The sequence below is a fragment of the Silurus aristotelis genome (genome assembly GCF_946808225.1).
Source record: "Silurus aristotelis genome assembly, chromosome: 18".
Taxonomy (NCBI): Eukaryota; Metazoa; Chordata; class Actinopteri; order Siluriformes; family Siluridae; genus Silurus; species Silurus aristotelis.
The window spans coordinates 21371196-21386195 of NC_139591.1; the positions used below are offsets into that span (position 1 = coordinate 21371196).

At 38.3% G+C, this 15000-nt stretch overlaps 2 protein-coding genes across 6 annotated transcripts in view; one reads left to right on the forward strand and one right to left on the reverse strand.

Moving 5' to 3' along the window:
• Positions 1-3460, forward strand: part of cimip2b (ciliary microtubule inner protein 2B) — a 13015-nt gene extending 9555 nt beyond the window's left edge. The window contains exons 4-6 of the mRNA XM_083568845.1: positions 19-145; positions 911-1111; positions 2006-3460. Of these exons, the coding sequence (XP_083424971.1) occupies positions 19-145; positions 911-1111; positions 2006-2100 (423 nt within the window). The 3' untranslated portion in view covers positions 2101-3460. The remainder of the gene's footprint in view (positions 1-18; positions 146-910; positions 1112-2005) is intronic.
• A 960-nt stretch (positions 3461-4420) lies between these two features.
• Positions 4421-15000, reverse strand: part of LOC310741142 (AP-4 complex accessory subunit RUSC2) — a 14469-nt gene continuing 3889 nt past the window's right edge. For 2 of the 5 annotated variants that reach the window (XM_083568676.1, XM_083568677.1), the window contains exons 5-12: positions 13525-14262; positions 13304-13432; positions 9695-9771; positions 9294-9468; positions 8506-8611; positions 8368-8414; positions 6532-7222; positions 4421-6381 (exon numbers count right to left, since the gene is read on the reverse strand). In XM_083568676.1, coding sequence (XP_083424802.1) covers positions 6267-6381; positions 6532-7222; positions 8368-8414; positions 8506-8611; positions 9294-9468; positions 9695-9771; positions 13304-13432; positions 13525-14262 — 2078 coding nt within the window. In that variant the 3' untranslated portion in view covers positions 4421-6266. The remainder of the gene's footprint in view (positions 6382-6531; positions 7223-8367; positions 8415-8505; positions 8612-9293; positions 9469-9694; positions 9772-13303; positions 13433-13524; positions 14263-15000) is intronic. The other 3 variants (XM_083568679.1, XM_083568678.1, XR_014537861.1) reach the window with 2 other exon arrangements.

The following is a 15000-nucleotide window of genomic DNA, read 5'->3' on the forward strand; positions in this document are numbered from 1 at the left end:
TTTTTTTCCTTACATCAGCCACGGGTTCTGAACACTCCTTTGGTGGCCATCACCAAAGAACCGTTTTCCTATAAAAACACCTGGAAGCCCCTGGGCTCTCCATATTCCATGGAAGACAGTGACCCACACAAATACTTCATTTCAGGTGAGTTACACAATGCTTTCTGAAGACAACACTGAACCTGTTATCAAACCTCAACTCAAACCTCGTCACGGTTTCGATCGGAACGCTTTACGTTATATTCTGTTCATATTACCAAAACATCACGTGTTAATACTTTGCTAATGTTTACAGATGTTTTAATGCTGAACTTTATTGATTGGTAATAACTACTAATGTGCGAACGTGAATACGACGTGTCAATATGTTTGATAGTATGTGATTTTTAAAGTCCCATCCATAGTCTCCTTTTGCTGTTACAATAACCTCGACTCTTCTGGGGAGATGTTCCACAAGATTTTGTGGAGATTTCTGCTCATTCAGCTACAAGGGTGGGTCAGGTACTGATGTATGTAGGTGAGGTGAGAAGGCCTTGGGTGCTATTTCAATTCATGCTAAAGGTGTTCAATAAGGTTGAGGGTCAGAGATCTGTAGCAGATGATCTTCCACTCCAACCCATGGAAAGGATATCTTCATGGAGCTGGCATTGTCATGCTGGAGCAGGTTTGAGTCTCCTAGTTCACGTGAAGGAAACATTTTACGCGAAAGCATCCAAAGACCTTCATTTCAATCGTGTACGTTTTGGGGAAAAACTACATGCAGCTGGAAAAATTAGGTGTCCCAATAGTTTTGTCCCAACAGTGTAATAGAATACAGTGTACACTGAAAGTGTACGTCAGATGGTATTTACTCAGGTATCGATTATAAGCATGAACAGGGCAGTGATATTTTACCTCGGTGTGTTTGCAGGTTTTACAGGCTTCGTCCCCAGAACCAGGTTTCTGATCGGGTCCAGTTATTCCCTCACCACCAACAAGGCACTAATCCAGTTCGGCAAGCAGATGAAGGGTCACTCTGTGCACGACTTGGAAGGAGAAAGCACAGACGATCTGCCTACCATCTACCCCACACATCGGGGAATGCTGCCACACTACACTGGATATGTACCAGGTACAGGCTGCTTTCTAATTCTTAGTCTTATTTTTAACAATGTAAATTAACCTATTAATCAGTTTAATATTGAAATAATAACCGAAAAATGACACAAATGTTACATGTGAATGAAAACAATATGATTTCAGACACAGTTCGTTCTTTTATTCATTCAAGATTATTCATATTTGTATTTTTATTTACTGTTTCGTTTACTATGTATTTATTTTATTTGGTCTATTAACATTATACTATTTATTAATGTAATATTGCTATTTTTTCTTTACATACAATTCATTTATTTCCTCATCACTTTTTAATGATTAGTAACACATTTTTTACTTTTTACTTCTAGTTTTGTGTTTTTGGTTTTATTGTTCAATTGCACAAATGAATAATCGCTTACATATAATTCAATCCATCATTTCTTTTTTTTTTTTACACTATTTTTATCCCATTTATGGTAAACATCATAATGAAAAGTTTACTTACATTATATCTAATTTCATTATTTTATTTTTTTAAAATAAATTTTATAAAATAATATTGGTTTAAATAGTTATCTATTTATATTTAGTTTATTTTAATTCATTATATATATATTTTTTTACACATGAATTCTGGTTTTGTTTTTAACATATAATTAATTTATTTTCATTTATTTTTTTACTTATCATTCAGTTGATGTCACATAGTTACTTATAATCATGTGTGTAGTTTTAAGGCATAACATAAACAAACCTATATGTTTTTCAGGTAAATAAATATACGGTATTTTTGACATAATCACATAAAAAAATGATGTCTACGTGTTTCCACGTTTGTAATATTTCTGTACTGAAAGCGCTGTAAAGCTGATATACACTTGTGATGAATGGTCGGTTATATTCTGACATGTCGCCATGCCAACAGGATACAAGTTTCGCTATGGGCAGACGTTTGGGAAGCTCACCAGCAACTCAGTACCTCTGAGTGGCACACGCAGGAGAATCAACAGGGAGGGATGAATCTTCACCAACACTCAGGAAAAAGCAAGAATTAAATGTGAGGAAAATGCAACATGGGGAACATGTATGGAGTTTGTTGTTTGCTGATACTTATTCTACTTATACAGAGAAATCTGATTTTCTAATTATAGTATCAAACTGATATCTGTAATTCCAGGATGCCATAATACAAGCAATGGTTCATATATAAAATGTTTATTAACTATAAATATAGTTTTATACATATAGTTATCTTTCATATATACAACATATAGACGACGTATTTGGAGACCAGACTTTTCCAGCCATTTGTGGTTCTTTTCCCCAAACTGTTTTGGAGTTTCACAGTTGTACAGGACTTCCAAAGACGTAGATGCAGAAGCATAACATTTTTCCTCCACTTAAACTAGGAGACCAAAACCTGTTCCAGCAGAACAATGCCCCTGTGCACAAAGCCAGCTCCATTGGGAAATATGCTTTACATGGGTTGGAGTTTAAGATCTCCTGCTATAGAGCTACCTCAACCCTATCAATACTGAGGCTTGAACCCCCAACCTTCTGATCAGTAACCCAAAGCCGTCACCACTGTGCTACCACTTCCCTAAGATACAGAAGCACATATGGCTGCAAAACCACTCCACTGGCAACCACTGGCCACATCCTACCAATCTTATAGCAATGACTACACAGGAAACCCTAGAAGCATCTTACCATCGCTTGGCAACTTGCTTACTGTACATTGTGCTGTCAATCTGTATTTTTTCAGGAAATGGAGGGTCAGTATGTATAGATGCAGGGTCCAAAAGTTTGATATCTGTTTATTATCTGACAGCATTAATTACACAGATTTAGTGAATCATTCACAAATACAACCCCAGTTCCCCAGAAAAAATCTACTGCACAATAGCATTCTATAGCAATAGCATAGTCTGGCCGCTGAACTGGCCTGCCTGCAGTCTAGACCTTACACCATTCAAAAACGCATCATGAGATGATAAACACAACAAAGGACACCCAGAACTGTTGAGCAGACAGAATCCTGTATCAGACACATATGGGAAAATATTCCTCTCCCAAAACTTCAGCAACAGGCTTTCCCAGTTCCCAGATGTATACAGAGAGAAGACGTTATGCTATATAGTGGTAAACATGGCCATGTCAAACTTTATTTTAAAATGACTATTTCCTTATTTACATTGCCTTATTACCTTTAAACATTTGAAATGTTTATTTGTTCTATTGTGAACAGAATATGGATGTTATTTTTAAAAAGAGGTTTTCTGATCTATTCTCAGTACTCAGTTTTTGAAAATGTCAATTATTGTTATACAGATACACTACAAATAGAATAATTTTATTAAATGATTTTATTCTCTACGAACACGTAGTTTGTGTTTTTGTCCACTAGAGGCAGATGCTCTTAGCTAAAGTGAATACAAAATGTACAAGGCAAGGCAAAGATTTACTCTTAAATAAACGGCTTACATTGAAACAATCTGGAATTTGTCTTGATCTTAGAAAATTTTTAAAAACCCATATTATGAACAACAAAAGCGACTAGCTAATCAAACAAGCTCATTTTCCAAACCATAACTAACAAGCTACTCAAACAAGCTGTCATGTCAAGGTGTAGCTTACTGGTTAAGGCATACTGCAGAACTTTGGAGCCAAAGGTTATGAGCTCAAATGCCCCTTCTGAGCACCTGATGAAGGCCCATAGCTGCTCAGTTGACTGAGATAAAATGTTGCTATGGATTATGGCATCTGCCCAATGCAAGGCAAACAATCTAAAATTATATCCCAGTGCCTAAACGTGGAACAGACTTAAGTCGGGCAATTAGCAAGCAACAAGAATAAAACTGGCAAAGACGAAAATGAGGAAACAAAACAAGATGTGAAAACAAAGGCATAAAAACAATAATCATTCTTATTAATCACACAGAACGCAAACACAGTGGTGTACACACACACCTATAAATTTCACATGATATTGGGAACAGCTGAGAATGAATAGACACATGACCAATGACAAGACAGGTGTTAATACATAACATAAACCAACACACTAATGAATACAGACATCGTAACGTATCTCCATCGTAAGTAGAGGACTACCTGTAATGCACGAAGCGTACCAAGCTAGTTAATTGAATTAACTGAATTTAAAATTGTATTCTGTAACTTTAGCCAAGGAAAGGCATCATCTTACTAAAATCAGAATAAAAATTAGATGGAAAGGGGACTAGAAAGAAAACTGGGGGAAAAAATCTCTCTCATGGTGTTTGAGATTTATAATAAGAAAATTATAGGTGAATATAAAAATGGAACCAGTGGGAAAAAATTTACTCCATTCATTTATTCTTTTATTGTTTTTAAAATCAAAGTAAACAGATGATACAGGAACTTCTGAACAACCCGGATGTAAAATAACTAATCAACAATCAGCAGGTAATCAGTGGCTTCATCTAACATTCTGGTTTCACTCTAGGAAAATTTTACTAATCACTAATTAAGTGCTTTTCATAAACCACAAGCAAGAGACAGGAAATGGGACTTATTTGAAGGATCTATGAGATTGTCTGCGTTCTCTAAATGTGTTGCTCTAGTTTGTATCTCATTATTTTTGTATTTGCACAAATAGCTCCAGAATGGACATTTTTTTTAATAAAAGAAATGAATGGAGATGGATGATCCTCTGTGGTGACCCCTAATGGAAGAAGTCAGAAGAAGAAGAAGAAATGATTGAAATCCTATTTGACTTCTAGGATAGAATTGGATTTTAGATTGGAAATATTGTGCACTTGAAGGCATTGATAAAATTTGGTATCGTGATACACTTTGTGCGATTCAACATGTAGAGAGAATAAATAAAGTAACTGATCCAATTTTTATTTTATTTCTCACAACACAAAAAAAGGTTTTTGTGTTTTCAATTGCAAAGTTTGTTTTTCAATTCCAAATAAATAAAAAAAACGGATGAATGCAACGTAGGTGGTATCAAAAGGATTCAAGACTAATCTTGGTAACTGGTGTGATTCTGACCACGTGCGTTACCACATCGGCGATTCCATCATGAACAGCAAGTTAGAACAAAAAGCAAATGGGAAATTCTGCATGAAACTGAGCACAGAGATGTTCGACATGACATATATTTGACATACGGCGACGCTGCAATGAGTCGTTCGAGGCGTTTTAAGCGGCACACGAGCTTCACGACCGGATGAACATCACAAGAGATCAGGAAGACTTCCAACGAGCTCAAACCCCAGAAAATGTTGAAACCATTCAGCAACTTGTGCATGATGATCGTCGGAGAAAAAAGCTACATGATCTCATTTGCGCACCCACCCTACGTTCCAGATTTGGCTCTTGCGGACTTCACCCTCTTCCCGAAGATGAAGATCCAGCATTTAAAGTTTTGATCCTGTTACGGAGATCCGGCACGAATCGCAGAAGGTGCTTAACACGCTTCTGAAAGAAAACTTTCAGGACACATTTCAGAACTGCCAGTAACAGTATGAGTGCTGTACTGGGGTACAAAGGGAAAATGTTAAAGGTGATAGTGTGTAAACATAGAAAAATTAAATACTTTCTTTTAAACAGAGCGAGTCTCAAAACTTTTTGACACCACCTTGTACAGACCCTGAAAAAGTATTCACCCTCAATACTTGAGTAAAGTCTTCCAAAACAGTACCACAAAGGGGGAAGTTGTAATGGTTAAAACATTAAACCACTGATCAGAAGGATCAGAAGTTCGTACGTTTAAATCCCAGAATCACCAGGCGGTAACTCTGTGGGTCCTTACGCAAGGTCTTTTACGTTTCTCTGGACACAAGTGCTTTCACGCGAGTATTTTCCACTCCTGCTATTGGAATATTAATTTGACAATTTACAGTTTACTCGACTTTGTTTAAATCTATAATTAGCATGCTACAGGTTTAAAAGTCACAGATGTTTTTAGATGCTAATGATGTTCTAGTGGTGCGTTGACATGAAGTTAAAGAGTGAGCTTTAGATGTAAATGTGAACTATCACCAAATTTTGGCATAAACAAGCAGGGAATGAGGAGAAAGCTGACCACATAACATAGATGTTGTAGAACTAAAGAAGCAGAATTTTCTGCTGTACTGTAAGTTGTGCTTGTAGTTAATTGTGCTTTTCTTTCCACTTCTTATCCATGAATGTTCTCAATGCTTGAGTTTGCACCATTGTTGCAGTTGACATAAGGTCTCTCTGCTACACATGGACTGGGCCAACTGGTCCACTTTTGATGCTCCGAGGTGAAGCCATTGTGAAGGCGTTCTGTAGAAAAGAAAATATATTCTGGGTGTAAAATAGGTGCAGGTGTGATGCAAGCTTAACTATGTAGACCTCATGAGTTTCCAATACAAATTTGAGTTTCCTTTGAAACCGGATTTCTATAACTGATGTGAACCTGCTCCTAATACTAACCTCATTCTCTGGTTTGGCTTGATGCCTTGTTGTGTCTTTTCCACTCCCATTGTGATCCCAGAACCGAACAATCGTGCCCAGCGCAGCTCCTTTGCCATTTGCACCTCATCCGTCCTCAATGAGAACTCTTCCCCACTGCTGTCCACATTTTCCACCAGTGTCTTATTATTACTTCTATGAGGAACAGCATCAGGCCAATGTGCCTCCATCACATGCTCAGTAATGGGTGTGTGGCTGAGCCACCAACCAGCATGCTTCTTTTCTGAACAAACAACCGAAACTGGTTTCTGCTCCTGGTCTCCGTTGGACTTTCCAGAAACCGTAACTGCACGGCCTTGAAGAAACTTCTGTACAGTAGTAATACATGATGTACTCATTTCTGTCTGGGATGGAGTGCATGGTTGTCTTTTCTCCTTCACTTCAGCTCTTTTATGGTGTCCATCACTGTTCTGGCTGTCATGTGGCTGTAGAAATGAGAAGCCAGACAGAGCAAAAAAACTTGACTGTTGGACGGATGGCTGGTTCTGCTCCTGTCTCTTTTGGAGCCTTGACTCTGAAAGCAAGTGAAGGTCAAAGGGCAACTCGGACAGTGGCTGCAGAAGGAGGAGAAGTTCCTGAAAGTAAGATTTGAATGCCGGATCCTGGGAAAGAGCCAGGAATGCCCAGGGGTGGTAGTACTCTGCGATCACATCTGCGAGGGAAAATGAAAATACATGTTTGGGTTAAAGGGGTAGTGTTGTCATGGGACAAGTATCTCTTAACAAATAATGATTACATAGTTCCAAAAATACCTTTGGATTTGCGATATGGACACAAACCAGATCTGGGTATTTACTTTATAGTAATTTCTTGTTCGACATTTAAATTCATGACATTTGCCAGATGCCCTGATCCGGGGGCGACTTACATTTATCTCATTCATACCCTTTTGCTCAGGAGCCCAGGAGTGGCAACTTGGTGTTACTGGGATTTAAACTCATGACCTTCGGATCCAAAGTCTGAAGATACTTAAGCACTAAGCTACCACTTTGACAATTATCTCATTTATACAACAGATGATGCTGATTAGCCCAGCAGGGGCAGATTGGCAGGGCTGGGAACGATGTGAACTCACAATCTTCCGATCAGAATTCCAATGTCATAACCACTGAGCCACCTCATCATATCTTTGTTTTCTGGTCAGTATTTGCAGTATGCAACACCAGGAAAAGAAGATATGATGAGGATATACTGTATATTGTGTTCATTACATTCCTTTGCTACCGTTTTTTGTTCTATATTCTATATACAAGGGGCGGTCAAGTCAAACAGGGACTTTCTGAAATAAATAGAACAAATCTCAAGGAGTGGAAACTGCATTTATTTTTGCAGTTTTTATGTTTATACACTTTATTCTAGAGTTCCTGGAAAGATCTGGCATTGATGGATGTACGGTACAAAACATTTAAGCCATTCAAATGTCTTCCTGTGCCTGACGGTCTCATCACCGTAGTCTGCTTGCAGTCTTCTGTAGATATTCTCTCGAAGTTTCTTCGTTTACAAGAAACTTCATCAACTCAGTTTGATCTCAGTCAACGCTGTTCCATGCACGCACTAACACTGTTGTCTGCCATCTCGATTAACGGTCTCTGGAATGGCCCGTGACATGTGTTAATGCTAGCCACTTACTACTGCGTATAGTACTGCCACACCGGCATCCATTTTTATACCTGTGAAATTAAAAGTCCCGGTTTGACTCATATGTCATTCCTATTCTTTATATATTCTATAAAGTTGCTTAAGACCTTTGTCACAGGAAAATCCAGCAAAAAATTAACAAGGCTCTTAAAGTCTTACCGATACAGGTGTGTAAGTGCCAGAACCAATTCTCCAAAGCAGACAAGCTGGGAAACAAATATTATTATTGCTACTCCACAGCAATTTATTTCATTTGTACTTTAAGATAAATAGTGTATATTCCGTATTAAGACTCACTTCAGTAGGCCTAAGAAGAAGGCATTAAGCCTCATACTGTGATTGGTCAACTTTGAGCACTTTTTAACCACCGAGACCAGACTGTGCAGCATGCGGGTGGACGGTCCTGGAATAAAAGAGTGCATTTATAAATAAAAGTGCAATAAACCCAGGACCAGTGGTGTGAGAATCTCCTTAATAATGTACAAACTGCATAAATCAGCCATAATGCTATGCTTGTAAGAACACAGAGCCTTTTTTATTTTTCTTGGCAACAGCGTTACGGGTTAGTCGGAGAAACTTAGAAATGAGCATCAGAAAATAATAAACACATAATCCTCGTCTTGGACACATGCAGTAATCGTGGAAAAATGCAGTACCAGGCAATTCCCAAAATACCGCTATGCTCCTAAAGGAAGTGGAACATATTTCACCCGTTACACCGTGTGTAACGTGTCTTTCGTTAAAGCCTGTGTAAAGTACATTAGTGTAGACAGCTTATAGACAGGTGTGGCTTATTTATGTTAAAATTAAAAATATTTGTAAAATATTCAATCAATAATACATTCATGGTACGTATATTAGCATGAATAGCGTATGATTAAGGTACTGGCATTAGCTAATTTAGCTTGATTTCTTACAGACTTAAATCTGTAAGAATCTATAAATTGGTTTGCTTTTATAAATAAGTCATTTTCTCAATAAAAACAACAAAATCATCCTCCGTACAGGTTGAATATCCGAGAGGAAGGCCCTTTTCACAAAATCACACCTGACAAAAGAACTCTGAGCGACTAGCATTCCCAAACCTGGCTTCGTCGATGCCTCCACCACGCTCCACGGCTTATTACTACGCTGTCCGACAATCAAATCCAGCTTAGAAGGTCTCAGCCCGTCCTGGAGAATGTTCCGGAAAGCGGGGCAAAGATGATCAAGGACCAGTTGACTGATTTTTGGGCACAGTGAGCTGTTTCCCACCCTAAACTGTAATCAGATCACAGCACAGTCTGTTATATAAAGTCGCACAGAATTATTATCATTAGCACGTTCAATTAAACCGCTAGACTGGAACGACACCTCAGATTGAGATAGAGCAGTGTTAATTGGATCTCAGTGGGATGCATTTTGTATTGCTGTAACGTGTTAAAATTCATATACGAGGTTTTGCATTTAATATCACTGTTTTAAATCACTGTTCTCTCGATCCTACCTTCTCATTAGGGTCTGTGCCAGAGCTGAAATGGGCTGTGATCAAATCCACTGCTTCGCTCAGTGATTTCAACATGTCTGAAAGGAGCAGGTAAGACAGAGAGAGAATTGTAATATGGGTTCTTTTGGAAAGCACTTTCTGACCAATTCAACAGCAAATTAGCTGAAAGCTGTACATCCAAATGACTGTACTGCATCATAAACAAGTGTAACTGTTCAATACAGAGTGAATAATTATGGAGTCATTTATATTAATATCAAATATATTTTCCATACATACTGTACATATAGATATGTTTAAATACTTATATGGTAAATACAGCGATTTGAATAAATAGGTCATGGCACTTGAGTAAAATTACAAAAGTATTTGCCGTAAATGTGTACTTAATTATCCAAAGTACTATGAATTATTATGACTATAATGCTCCTATTCTCATTTTTGTCACAAAACTTTTTACTTAATCAACTCAGTTTATGTGAAAAGACTCGAATGTGACTCTCAGCACACTGATCTAGTAATAGAATGATATTAATGACTCAAACACTGATTAAAATGATCATGAACCCAAATCCTTCTTTTCAACTACAAATAAAATCTATGCAAATAGAGCCCACATGTGTGGTGTCGAGTTCGAGTCTGGAGTTTTATCATAATTTATTCCTCTCAATGTTCTGCTTGCTGTTAAACTGATGCTGAACTGTATGTTGGTGATCAGCAGATACAACAAGCGCCAATCAAAATAAGTTTAAAACAGAGCGCGCGCTCAACCCCGATTGGTGGATTGGTGAGTGTTTGACCAGTTGCGTTTTTTTTTAATCCTCATTAATAAAACGAAACGACTGTTGTTGAGTAAAAAGTGAGATATTTAACTTTGAAATGTAGTGAAGTTACTGTAAAAGTCTCCACAAATAGAAATACTTCAGTAAAGTACAGATACGTGAAAAAAACTACATAAGTACAGTAATTTACTTCGTTACTGTCCAACACTGCATTCCAATAACTATTTATAAAGTGTTTAAATACATTTCATGCTATTGCAAGTGGACCAAATACTAGATGAATGAAAGGTATGACCATGGCAGATATTATAACAGATATATTACAGGTTTGGGATCAAAATGAGCAAGAAGAAGACGAAACCAAGAACAGGACACTAATCTAAGTCTTTGCAACACTTAAAGAAACAGCAGTTATATAGCAGAATTAACATGTACAAACAATTCAATGAATTAACACTGAACAGGCGAACACAATCACACAATAAACCAATCACAGGACAAGGGGCGGAGCCAGGATTTGAACATTAAAAAAGCACATGGAGTAAACTAAATAGAGATTGAGTAGGGAAATATGTGACATACTTAAAATATATGGACAAAAAAATTGGGACACCTGACTTGGAGGCGTTACATTTCCTTTCTCTTGAACTAGGAGATCAAAACCTGTTCCAGCATGGCAATGCCCCTGTGCACAAAGCCAGCTCCATTGGGAAATATGCTTTACATGGGTTGGAGTTTAAGATCTCCTGCTATAGAGCTACCTCAACCCTATCAATACTGAGGCTTGAACCCCCAACCTTCTGATCAGTAACCCAAAGCCGTCATCACTGTGCTACCACTTCCCTAAGATACAGAAGCACATATGGCTGCAAAACCACTCCACTGGCAACCACTGGCCACATCCTACCAATCTTATAGCAATGACTACACAGGAAACCCTAGAAGCATCTTACCATCGCTTGGCAACTTGCTTACTGTACATTGTGCTGTCAATCTGTATTTTTTCAGGAAATGGAGGGTCAGTATGTATAGATGCAGGGTCCAAAAGTTTGAAATCTGTTTATTATCTGACAGCATTAATTACACAGATTTAGTGAATCATTCACAAATACAACCCCAGTTCCCCAGAAAAAATCTACTGCACAATAGCATTCTACAGCAATAGCATAGTCTGGCCGCTGAACTGGCCTGCCTGCAGTCTAGACCTTACACCATTTAAAAACGCATCATGAGATGATAAACACAACAAAGGACAAAGCCAGCTTTATGAAAGTATGTTTTTAATGGGTTAGAGTCAAGATCTTCTGCTTTAGAACTTTAATCTCCATCTTATTGAACACTTCTGGGATGAATTGAAACCCTCCTTACCTCACATACTGTACATCAATATCTGACTTTACAAATGCCCTTTTTACTGAATGAGCACAAATCTCCACAAGCATACCCCAAAACCTTCCCAGAATAGTGAAGGTTATTATGACAGCAAACGGGGACTAAATGTGGAAAGGGACGTTCAAAAAGTGCATACAGATCTTATACTCAGTATAAGATTTAATTTTGAAGCTAGCATTTTAACTTTTATTATTCCTAAAGTTTGGCTAAAATACATTCTAGAACATTCCAGAAGCTGAATGGTATCTTTAAAGAATAAATAAAAGAGACTCATTAGTATTCATGTGCTCACAACAACACACAATCACACATTCAAATAACTGACACGGTCAATTAGTCAGTGACAGGGTGAGTTTAAAAAGTAGGTCACAAACACCTACAGGGACACAGAGACCAGAGACTGCAAAGAAATTGTCTCTCCATGTCTCCGTCAGACCGAAAACTAATACATCACTATGCTGCACCAGCAGAAGGCAAGATAATAGACGTATTATTTAAAAATCTTTCGGGTGCAAAACATGATTATGTCTTACATTGCATATGTTAAAAATAAATCGAGAAATTAAAAAGGGCAAGCAGATTGGAATGATAGACTTATGGTCAGTAATTGTTTTTCTATAAAAGCACTTTCCAAAGTTTTTATTCCTCTAAAACCACAGCAATTTACCAACCATTACAATTTCCATTTATTCATTCCTTACATCAGAGGTTCATTGTCCTTGGTTTTGTCCTCAGCTTGGGTTACTGTCAGTCTACTCGAGTGGTTTGCTCTGGAATTTGCTGGTTTCCTTCCACCCCCTAAAAGCATTCCGGGAGGTGGACTGGCTATGTTAAGGTGCACATATTCGAAATCTTGGTCTACACTATATGGACAAACTCATTGAGTTTTCCAGACATACAGTATGTGATTCCTTCTCAAACTATTACCACAAAGTTGGAGGCACACAATTGTATATGAAATTTTCCCTTCACTTGAACTAGGAGACCCAAACCTGTTCCAGCATGACAATGCCCCTGTGCACAAAGCGAGCTTCATGAAGATATGCTTTACATGGGTTGGAAAATGTGAAAGATTTCCTACTATAAAGCTTTGACCCTCGACCCTATTGAACACCTTTGGGCTGAATTGGAACTCTGACTGCACCCCAGGTGTCCTCACCCTCACCTACATCAGTACCCTCAGAAACCTTGTGGTTGAGGAGAGCAGAGGTTATTATTAGAGCAGGTAATAGGAGTAAACCTGGATAAATCAGTTCCTGAACATCGAAAACCTTTAAACTAAAAAAATCTGTCAATAAAAATGTTTGAAAGTCAGATAAAATGCTTCCTTCAAACCATAATAAAATGTTAATGTAATAAATGTTCACAAGCCCTATAGCAGTTTCCGCTTGGAAGAGATCAGACCCATCAAGAAAGACATCCTTCTGCATCTCACCTTTACTCTGCAGCAGATCAATAGGAAGAGATTTCGTGAAGACATCTGGTGATGAGCAAAACTCTTCAGGTGGTCTATCTGCCAGAGAGGATGAGTCACCATGCTGATGTTGCTCTTTCACTAAGAAGCCTGTACGTACAAAGAAGAATACCTGAATTGACCATTATCAGGGTGACTAAGTGCAAAACCATAGTTATGGTGTCGCATAAAAAAAATCATACAGGAAAGCTTTTTTGGTTCCAAGATGTAAAAAGCAGCAGTGCTGTGCTCCTCATTTGTGTGGGCTCGATAAACAGCATCTGAGTTGCACCGTCCAGTACCAGGAAGTACATTGGAGGTGTCAGAAGTCAGCAATGTCACAGAGGTAATGGCTGGAGACAAGCTGTAATGAGGAAAAAAGTGCTCCCCTTGTGTTCTTGGTTCTGGTACTTGACATTTTTCAGGTGTCAGATGTGAGTCAGCTTGCGTAGGAAGAAAGCTCTGTAGTTTTTTATTGGGAAAAGGTTTGTGAGAGGGCTTTTCCTGGCCAGTCGCACATTGCTTAAGGTTTGGAGAAGCTTTATCACCTGTGAGGCTCTTATCATGTTCTTTGGTCTTTGTACTTCTGTACTTAAAGACTGGGGGAACCTGAAAGAATAGTAGACTGGGCGGAACCCAGTGGGGCCTAATGAAAAACTCAGTCGGGGTTGGGGTACAGGTAGAGCAGGTTTCAGAGCATGAGGCTACTTCCAGATGAATGGAGGAATAGTTGTCCAAAGGTGAGAGTGCTAAACATCCGGACAAATTAGTGTTTTCGGATGCACCATGTTTGTGGCTCTGATACTGGTTTATTAGGGAGCCCAGGGCTTTGTTGGATTGCTTTTCGGTTGGTGGTTGAAGGACAAAGGGTTGGATGGGTAGAGAGGTAGGTCTCTGGGGTTTAGTGTAGTGTGCCATTTCTAGGTCTGATTCAGTCACCCCTGTGCAAACAAAAACACAAGAAGTGTATGTTACCTATATTTACATCGATTGCATTGCTGATAATGAGTGGAAGATTGTACAACTCCAATTCCAAAAATGGGCAAAATAGAAATAAAAACAGAATGTAATTATGTTTAAACTGAGAATATATACTATTTAAAGGTCCTTTTAAATTTGATGGCTGCAAAAGGTCTCAAAAAATTTTGGACACAGCCATGCTTACTGCTGTGTAGCATCACATCTCCTGTCCTTATCTGGGAACTGAGTAGACCAGATACTGAAGTTTTGTGAAAGGAATGTTGTTCCATTTGTCTGATACAGGATTCGAGCTGCACAACAGTTCTGGGTGTTCTTTGTTGTATTTTTTGTTTCATGATGCACCAAATGCACCCTGACTCTTCTACTACAAAGTCCTGATATTGTCATATATGCATTATGCAGATAGGTTTGTCTTGTTCAAATATGCAAGACCCTCCATGAAAAATACGTTTTCTGGATGGAAGCACTTGATGGCCTTAAACCTGTATATACTGTTCAGCATTGATGGAGTTTGTCAATCAATATACATCCAAAATGAACAGTTAATAAACCAGCAATTCATTTGTTTAAATTCAAGAGTGCTTTATCAATGTTGGGCTTGTGGTAGATTTGAAACCTATTCTAGCTTCCAAAGTAGAATGGGATCGCATCACAAGCTGCATGAGTCCAGCATGCACCCTCATTCACACCAAAGACAA